The sequence below is a fragment of the Adiantum capillus-veneris genome, chromosome 9 (assembly GCF_014529385.1).
Source record: "Adiantum capillus-veneris isolate H3 chromosome 9, ASM1452938v2, whole genome shotgun sequence".
Taxonomy (NCBI): Eukaryota; Viridiplantae; Streptophyta; class Polypodiopsida; order Polypodiales; family Pteridaceae; genus Adiantum; species Adiantum capillus-veneris.
In genome coordinates, this window is record NC_140939.1 from 58,101,100 (window position 1) to 58,111,098 (window position 9,999).

The 9,999-nt window shown below is 41.4% G+C and overlaps 1 protein-coding gene across 1 annotated transcript; it reads left to right on the plus strand.

The window, feature by feature from the left end:
* Positions 1-4,312: 4,312 nt before the first annotated feature.
* Positions 4,313-4,721, plus strand: LOC147450534 (uncharacterized). The gene is made up of 2 exons (XM_086520738.1): positions 4,313-4,554; positions 4,640-4,721. The coding sequence occupies exons 1-2, from the start codon at positions 4,313-4,315 to the stop codon at positions 4,719-4,721; spliced, it is 324 nt and encodes a 107-aa protein (XP_086376864.1).
* Positions 4,722-9,999: the final 5,278 nt, after the last annotated feature.

The following is a 9,999-nucleotide window of genomic DNA, read 5'->3' on the forward strand; positions in this document are numbered from 1 at the left end:
TCATAATTGATTGCTTGTGTTTCATGCATAAAATTGAAATTTCAAGTGGTTTAATCTTCATGATAGCTAGGTGTCTTTTTTGCTTTATGTTGTTTAGTTTTTTATAATGATTCACCCATCTTTTAGAAGCAAAAAATTCACTTTGCATGATTTTTCATTGGAACTTCATGTTTTTTATCCTTGTTGGCCTTTGATGCTCATTACTTGTTCTTATGATTTGCAGCGATATTCTTCCATGGACTTGCTTTCTACCATGTCACCGTGTTTTGCTTCACCAACACACGAGGACGTGCGCCAAATTAGGATGAGGGGAATGTTAGCAGTGGATAACATAGGCTACATTGAGTATGCATCAAGTGGGAGATTTCCTATGGATGTGCACAATGTTTTATACTCACTTTGTATAAGGTATTGGGCTCATATTGGGAGTTCCAAAGTTGTATATGCTAGCTAAAGGGCTCAAACTTAAACCCATAGTAGAAGGGATTATGGTGCAAGCATTTATAAGGAACCCTTTATGCATAAGTCTTCATCCTTGAGGATCCACTTCAGAGAGCTCTCTCTCTCTCGAGTGTCCACTCTATGGATGGCCTAGCCTTGAGCTTAATGCACATGCTTAAGAGGCTAGTGCTAGCCCATTGTAATTAGAGAAGCTATTCTTAATCTAATCTCTACTTTATTCATTAGTCTACTTCTTCTATATTCCATTATGTCATGGAGTAGTTTCACCTTTCGCATTATTCTAGATTTGAGTGTGTGTGATGACTTTCTGATTCTTGTTTTTGATCACTCTTATTCTTTATGAGCATTTGATTTGCGATATTACATCTCTAATTAGGTTCATATTTGGTTCTTAATCTTGTAATTAGTGTATGTGCCCTATCATTTGCTTGTGTGTGGATGGGTTTTATGAAACTCTAGCACCATTCACCTTGTGCATGTGTGTAGCTTTTGATGAAGTGCCTTGATTGGCATGTGGTGATTGGAGAGGCCAACATCAATGCAATTAGTGTGTGCTTATCAAGAGTGTAGTTAGAGATTCTAGTCTATGGTAAGTCGGACTTTGGTGGGCTTAATGTGTGTAGCTGATGCTTGATTGATGATGTGATTAGAGTTAGTGATGCATAATCTCTATTGCATTGGATGAGCATTCTCATGAATCCTCTCATTCGATACATTCAATGCTCGTACTTCCATGCCTAGCTAGGTTGCCGATCCTAGGATTGATAATTTTGTTGGTCTTGGGTTGATTAGGCTATGCTATCATTTTCCCCAACACCACCTATCCATTGTTTTACTTTTTAAATGCACAAGCTAAGGCTGGTAATCTCAAAGGCTTGCAAATCGGCTAGGAACATGTGGTTTATTTGGGTTTTATTGATGATACATTAGGCAAAATTGGGACTCACAAAGGAGCCTTTAAGGAGTTTGACTTTACCTCTCTCTACCCAAATGGGTGCATGGATAAATTCTTGCAAACAAACTCCAAAGTTGGCAAAGGTTTGACACTTAGAATGTCCTCTTCAAGCTCTATCTACTGATATATAGCACGCCATGAGATTCCTCATATTTTAGAAGATTATTTTTTTGATTCACATATGGAATCTAACAGAGTTGTCACATCATAGGTGAATCAAAAAAATAATCTTCTAAAATATGAGGAATCTCAGGGTGTGCTATATATCAATAGATAGAGGTTGAAGAGGACATTCCAATTGTCAAACCTCTGCCAACTTTGGAGTTTTCTTGCAAAAATTTATCCATGCGCCCGTTTTGGTAGAGAGAGGTAAAGTCAAACTCCTTAAAGGGCCCCTTTGTGAGTCCAAATAATGCTATCTCATTTTTGGATGCATATAATCGTAATATAGGTTTGGGTGTCTCTGTGTGTGTCTCTCTCTCTCCCTGGCCTCTCTCTCTCTCTCTCTCTCTCTCTCTCTCTCTCTCTCTCTCTCTCTCTCTCTCTCTCGTATAGTAGGAACCTCGTACCCAATCTTATCCGCAATTCATTTGCTATAGCTTTGTAATTGGCGAAAAGTATTACATGGTGCACATTAAAAGTGGACCAAATTTTACATTTGTTATATTTTGCCCGCAAAGTGTTGGAGCTATGTAGAGAGTCCCCACTATATATGTGTACTCAGTGTGTGCTTTCCACATACGTTGGGGCTTGCAATTGTGAGTCGTCTCTCTCTCTCTCTCTCTCTCTCTCTCTCTCTCTCTCTCTCTCATATGTGGTCTCTCACTCTTGTCTTGGTCTTCCTCCCTTGTCAACATGGTATTAGAGCATTTCCCATCAATAGGTCATTCAAGCTTTTCTCAACGTGATTCGTTGTCGTGCTGTCGTACGTCTAAATGGAGAAATATATGCACGAGTCACATATTCATTGTTTTTTATGAGTGCTCCGAATATGGTTGGGAGCATAGCATTTTCGCATGATGAAAATCTTGCAATGGCCATCATGTGGCGTGAGAATGGTTTTTTATATCATAACTTGGAATTTGAAGTCGTCATTGTCAAATGTTTCTCGAGTGAATATTGGCTTTGACCTCGACTGACGGTATCACTCATGCTGATGCAAGAGCAGTTGAATGATAAGGTTGTGCTTAGCGAAGTTTGGTCGATATTTGTGCCGGATAACGTGTGCTAAAAGAGCTAAGGTAGATCAAGGCTATGGTGGTGTTTTGCAAACTAGACATCGACGAAGTCAAGGAGGCTACAAAGGTGATTGTAGTGCGCACTGTACCTACCATAGTGTCTGTCATAAAAGGCCTTACGCTTGGGACAATGACGGCGTCCGTGAGGGTTCCCCGAGACGCACTTTGGGACAATTTTTGGCTTTGGAGTGAGAAAGCTTACAGGGAGAGCTTGGCAATGATTGGCCGTGCATGCCATTCGACTTCGAAGTGGAAGAGTGCATAACCAATGTGAATGGACGCTTAAAAGAAAGATTTTTTTAAAGAGAATCATTGACTGGCAAAAATAGAGACTAGCCGTTAAAACCAGACAGCGCAGGGGAAGAAAAAGCTGGGCAGGTTGACGAGAAGGAGAGGGCCGAGAGCATCGCGGTGAAAAATGGACTAGCGCGTCACTGTCGAGGGCCGCCCATGAGCAGAGGAGGACAAGTTGACAGTGGGGTTGCTTGTGGTGAAGCCAGCAGAAGAGGAAACAATTGAGTTTTCGAGGTGCTGGTGGTTTGGAAGCCGACCGAGCAGGGGCGACAACTGCAACACCGAGTGCCGGATAGGGAGCCGCCATTCGAGCAAGGAACAGATGTCACCTTCGTTGGTAGGTAGCAATGTATCTGGTGGCGAATCAAGAAAGTGGCATCAACTATAGTAGGAAGGGCAGCATGAGGGCTCTCTGCAGGCGAGAGTAGCATAGGTGTGAGAGCCGGGTGGTCCAGTCGGCAACTATAGGAGTTGAGAGCACCGGGTGGTGGAGTCGGCAAGTGAAGACAGAGAGCCGCCAGGGTGTGCGACGAGGAGGAGGGAGCGACGAGATTTTGGAAGAGCAGGAGCAGCACGAGGGAAAAGCAAGGGAGTTCTACCAGTGTGATTTTGATATTGTTGGGCAATATGAATCAATGGTTCCTGATTTTTAGGTACTGAAACTGTTGACAGAGAGCCTTGACAAGCTGAATATTGGAGACTATTGGTGAAGCTCAATCATAGAAGGATTTTGGATGGCATGCTAGAGCTTGTGGGGTGATGAGGAGGTACCACATAGCAAAGGTTTAAAGACGAGATAATCAAGGCAAGGGAAGATATCGGGAGGTCTTTGAAGCAAGTGCATTGTCGAGTAGGTTGAGAATGAAAGCGAGGAAGAAAAGCGAGCGTCAACTTCAGCAGGTAAAGGACTTGGTTGGAGCTGACGAACTGCCAAGGCCTGGAGAAGCAGATCTTTAGCAATTTTCAGAGGTTTGTTTGAGTTAAAAGAAGACTAAACCAAGTGATGGCAAAGTGAGTGCACGTGAAGGTGGTCGGGAAGAGCAAGGGAAAGGCATTGAGGCCATATAGATTTGGCATTTGCACTTCCGCTCATAGTCTCGGTGAGTTCAAGAGCACTTGCTGCCTATTGCGATCAAGTTTTTTTTTTTGTATTCAAATTTTAGTTCATTTAAGTAATTCCATTCAAGTTATACAGGGTGTTCTTTTGGTGCTATATTCTCTTGAGATGTGCATCTTTCTCTTACCGTTTCCCACAGCGAGCAACCCCGTGCTGACCCGGCTCAACTCGTGAACATAAAATCCCCCGACATCTTTGGTGAACCCGACGCGAAGCGATCCGGGGTAGAAAATGTTGGAAGAGAGGATGGCGACGACATCTCAAGTAGAGATGATGCAGCAAATGATGCAACGATTTGATGCTTTCTTGCAGCAGCAGCAGCAACAACATCATCAGGTTACTTATGAGGAATTTGGTTTAGACCGAGAAGAAGTTTTACAAGGATTAGCCCAACGAGATGAAGCAATGGAAGAAGCATTGGATAAAGTCTCTTTTGAAAGAGGTATTTTTTATGGCTACGATAGTGATGGATATCTTGCATGCTATAGGTTAGAGATGGAGCTTATGGGTATTCCAACTAGGCATATGATCAAGGAGTTTGACTGGCTAGTAGCTCCAGAATTACATGATCAGATACAAGAGCTTATCGATAAGTATACAGATAATTGGGCTAAATTTAAAGAAGCAGTTGTACAAGTGGGTGACTGGCACATAGCCTTAGAAATAGAGCAGATGAATCAACAAAAGCAGGTTACTTTCAATAAAGGTGATGGAGATCAATTGCAGGAAATCAGTTATGATGAATTTTCGGAGCAAATTCATGCAAGAAGTAAAGCTAAAGCAGGTGCAGCTTTGCAAGTACCAGATTTCATCACAGAGCATCATGCATCAAGCAATCTAACACAGGTAAACAATGAATTTCAGACTAAATTTATTGATGAAAATTTTTCAGAGCTTGCTTACATGGTAGCTGCCTCTATCATTGGTTCTTGTAAAGAATTAAGCGAAGGTGAAAATGTTGTTGTCAGTGTTCCACATACTAGTAATCTTTGCAGCATGGATTGTTCTCAAGAAGTTCAAGATGATCCTTTAGAAGGTGTTGATGGTCCTCTCATCACAATGGAAGCATGCAAGGCCAAGCAGAACAACAGGTTTCTTGAAGATGATTTCATTGATAAAAACATTTATACTGTAACAAATGAAGTGCAAGAAGTTATGGAGTCAATAGAAGCTGTACATGAGGGTATATATGAGTCTACAATTGCTCTTGACGATATATTTACAGGTGCTGATATCACACAGCAAGATGATGATGCAAATAGTGAAGCTTCCTTGTCAGGATTGAGAGAAGAGAATTCCATTATTGGTGTCTTTTTATCTAATTGTGGTATGTATGAGCAACATATGATGGATGATTTCTCTACTGTTAGTATCTATTCAGAGGGGGTGCATGAAGAATCTTCACAGGGTATCGATCAATCTTTGACAACCGTAGAAGTACGTGAAGCGGAACATGATGAAGAGATCTATGAAGATTGCTTAGATGATGTTCTTTGTGTGCCTGACATTTCTAACATGACTGAAGTACAGGATACTGGACACGAATTTTCTTCTTTTGTTATTTCTCTTGAGCTACAAGAGGAAGCAACCCACAATCCTTTGACAGATGATGAGAGTATTTACTGCTCTAATGATCCAAAAGTGGATGCAAATTCACGGAGTTCCAAGTAATGATGACTGTGACACTGATGCAAGATTTTCACAAGTTCGTGTGGTAACTATGAAGTCAGAGGGGGTGAATCACTATGGATAAAGCAAAGGGTGTACATGATTTTTCAGTTTCTTGGACAAGGTACTGGCTATGGTTGGGTCCATATACTCTTTTTACTTATTCTTATGTCAATGCTATTATGGTTACCGGTAAAAGGTATGCAGTGTTCCTATATGCTTGCTGAGCAAAAGTTGTCAAATGTTTACGAGAGTTGGGTATTGCACAATGATTCAAGGGAAGTTTTGCTTTACTGTGAGGCTCATAAATGCTATGTGCTTGCTATGGTATTAGATCCAAGAGATTTTGAGATCCTTAAGAAGCACGTTGAATATGGTTGGGTTCTTCTGGGTGCACAATGTTATCGGTTGCTAATTGATCCAGGAAGAACAAGCTCATGCCAAGGTTGTTTGATGTCGATTCAGATCAATAATGTATGCTTGTGTGGATTTTATGCAGCTCCAGCTCTAGTGCTTGGGAAATGTCTTCTTAAGACATTTGATCCAAGAGGACAGGTTTATGAGAACGGCTTATGGCAGTTGATATATAGACCATATGACCCTGGTGGTGTTCATCATGCTCATAGGTTATGGCAAGAGATTTACAGACTTTGCAGTGCATCATGCTTATACTTTATTGGATGGAACTACTTGATTGATGGAAAATTATTGAGTTTTCCCTTTGATCCTGGAGGCTTATGACTCCTTGAAGTCAAATTTTTGATGGTTATTGGTAGCATGCTTACATTCGACCACTGCTTGCATGCCAGCAGCTTTTATACTTACAGTTTTTTGGCACATACCGGAGGATGTGTAGGTTCAAAGGGGGTGGCTGTTGTGCTGTCGTAAGTCTAAATGGAGAATTATATGCAGGAGTCACATATTCAGTGTTTTTTATGAGTGCTCGGAATATGGTTGGGAGCATACCATTTTCGCACGATGAAAATCTTGCAATGGCCATCATGTGGCGTGGGAATAGTTTTTTATATCATAACTTGGAATTTGAAGTCATCACTGTCAAATGTTTCTCGAGGGAATATGGGCTTTGACCTCGACTGACGGTATCACTCATGCTGATGCAAGGGTAGTTGAATGATAAGGTTGTGCTTAGCGAAGTTTGGTCGATATTTGTGCCAGATAACGTGTGCTAAAAGAGCTAAGGTAGATCAAGGCTATGGTGGTGTTTTGCAAACTAGACATCGACGAAGTCAAGGAGGCTACAAAGGTGATGGTAGTGCGCACTGTACCTACCATAGTGTTTGTCATAAAAGGCCTTACACTTGGGACAATGACGGCGACTGTGAGGGTTCCCCGAGACGCACTTTGGGACAATTTTTGGCTTTGGAGTGAGAAAGCTTACAGGGAGAGCTTGGCAATGATTGGCCGTGCATGCCATTCGACTTCGAAGTGGAAGAGTGCATAACCAATGTGAATGGCGCTTAAAAGAAAGCTTTTTTTTAAAGAGAATCATTGACTAGCAAAAATAGAGACTGGCGGTTAAAAGCAGACAGCGTAGGGGAAGAAAAAGCCAGGCAGGTTGAGAGAAGGAGAGGGCCGAGAGCAGCGCGGTGAAAAATTGACTAGCTCGTCACTGTCAAGGGCCGCCCATTAGCAGAGGAGGACGAGTTGACAGTGGGGTTGCTTGTGGTGAAGCCAGCAGAAGAGGAAACAGTTGAGTTTTCGAGGTGCTGGTGGTTTGGAAGCCGACCGAGCAGGGGCGACAACTGCAACACCGAGTGCCGGATAGGGAGCCGCCATCCGAGCAACGAAAAGATGTCACCCTCATTGGTAGGCAGCAATGTATCTGGTGGCGAATCAAGAAAGTGGCATCAACTATAGTAGCAAGGGCAGCATGAGGGCTTCCTGCAGGCGAGAGAAGCACAGGTGTGAGAGCCAGGTGGTCGAGTCGGCAGTTGTAGGAGTTGAGAGCACCGGGTGGTGGAGTCGCCACCAGGGTGTGCGACGAGGAGGAGGGAGCCGACGAGATTTTGGAACAGCAGGAGCAGCACAAGGGAAAAGCAAGGGAGTTCTACCAATGTGATTTTGATATTGTTGGGCAATATGAATCAATGGTTCCTGATTTTGAGGTACTGAAAGTGTTGACAGAGAGCCTTGACAAGCTGAATATTGGAGACTATGAGGTGAAGCTCAATCATAGGCGGATTTTGGATGGCATGCTAGAGGTTGTGCGGTGCTGAGGAGGTATCACATAGCAAAGGTTTAAAGACGAGATAATGAAGGCAAGGGAAGATATTGGGAGGTCTTTCAAGCAAGTGCCTTGTCGAGTAGGTTGAGAATGAAAGCGAGGAAGAAAAGCGAGCGTCAACTTCAGTAGGTAAAGGACTTGGTTGGAGCCGACGAACTGCCAAGGCCTGGAGAAGCAGATCTTTAGCAGTTTTCAGAGGTTTGTTTGAGTTAAAAGAAGACTAAAGCAAACGATGGCAGAGTGAGTGCATGTGAAGGTGGTCGGGAAGAGCAAGGGAAAGGCATTGAGGCCATACAGATTTGGCATTTGCACTTCCGCTCATAGTCTCGGCGAGTTCAAGAGCACTTGTTGCCCGCGATCAATTTTATATGTGGCTTCCTAGGCTATTATTAGTGTTGATTCTGACTTGTTGCTCGTATTTGCCTTCAACTACGATCTCCCATTTTGGCTATTCATACCATCGATTATCAACTACGATCTCCGATTTTGGCTATTCATACCATTGGAACTATTGCGATTAATAAGGCTGCGACCAAAGCTATCACATCTCCAACTGTTGCATAGGGAGGCGATAAATAAGCTTCGACATCCAAAGTGAGCACTGTTCGCGCAGTTCAAAAATAGCTCGTTTGCAGTTCTTATTATCGCTTTGCCATCTTTAGTGCTACCCTTCAGTGTTCACCAAAAAGTTTTCTAGCAACAATGACACATCGAGCTTCGTCATAAAAAATCACTCCTATAATAGGCCTTGAATATTCTTTAACGAGCACCATTTTTATCCCTGCTAGCTAGATGGAATAACATCATGAAGTCCATAAATTTTGTCATGTGTTAATCATATTTGTAACTTTCATTGAGATGCTTTACACTTGAAATTGATGTCAGCGATACACAGATCATATCATCATTATTCTCGTGAAACTGTTGAGATAGCTTAAAACTTTAATCATTCCACATTAATTATTAAAAGTTGTCCTCATTCGTGATCATTTTATTCAAATCATTCATGAAAATATCATTTTGATGACACTTACAAACTTATTTCATTGTAGCTTTTGATAGAAGGACCATGATGATATTCATGAGCTTGGTGATTGTTTGTGATTGTCAACTAATCTTCTTAAGAGGAATTACAGGATACTTTCAGCCTGCATGTTTACAACATGGATCTATGGTACTTTAAGCTGCAATATGGTAAAGACGACGTGGACCCATACTGTCATGGGTATTTCTATCTTACATTATAATTTTTTACTTTTGATTCATTGAGAGCATCTTTAATGCCATGGTACGTAAAGCGATGATGATGATTACTATTCTACCATTTTTATTCGAATTGAAGAAAGAGTCTTTGATGCCATGGTACGTAAAGCCGTGATGATTGCTATTTCAAAGTTTTATTAAGTACGTGTTTCTAATGTCATGGTGAATACCGTCAAGCCATGGTACATTGTAAAGCCATGATAATGATGACTATTTTACAGTTTTTAACTTGATTTGAAGAAAGCGTCTCTAATGCCATGGTAAATATCGTGATGCAATGGTACTTAAATCCACAATGATGATTATTTGATGACAGTTGCCAGTTGTTGAGATCTTGGGGGTCCTCGTATGTTCATTATATATAGGCTTTGTATATATGTGTGCACATGTGATTACATTGATATTATATTTGTTTCTATGTCGTGTGCATATGTGATTGCATCGGCATTATATTTATTTATATGTCGTCTCTTTAGAACGGTGTCACAAACCATCTCCAAGGACAATGTGATGTGGTTATTTCTAACCTTCACGTCTCAATATATTTCTTGAGTTGATATTGTTGTTTACGTGATAAAATTCACGGCAAGCAGTGTGTACATGGACTCAAAGATATTGAAGCTGTTCAAATATCTTTTTTTTTGCATCAATTCAATTGTACACATAGGGTTATTAAACTTCCAAAGATTCTTGAAAGAACACATTATATATTATGGAGTGATGAAGCTCCTAAAAAATGAATTTTGTATGCTCTGAT

Bases quoted from the DNA above. Each gene is read 5' to 3' on its own strand.
- LOC147450534 (XM_086520738.1), top strand. From the start codon at position 4,313: ATGGCGACGACATCTCAAGTAGAGATGATGCAGCAAATGATGCAACGA. The intron at 4,555-4,639 runs GTTAGAGATGGA...TTACATGATCAG, and splicing joins GGATATCTTGCATGCTATAG to ATACAAGAGCTTATCGATAA.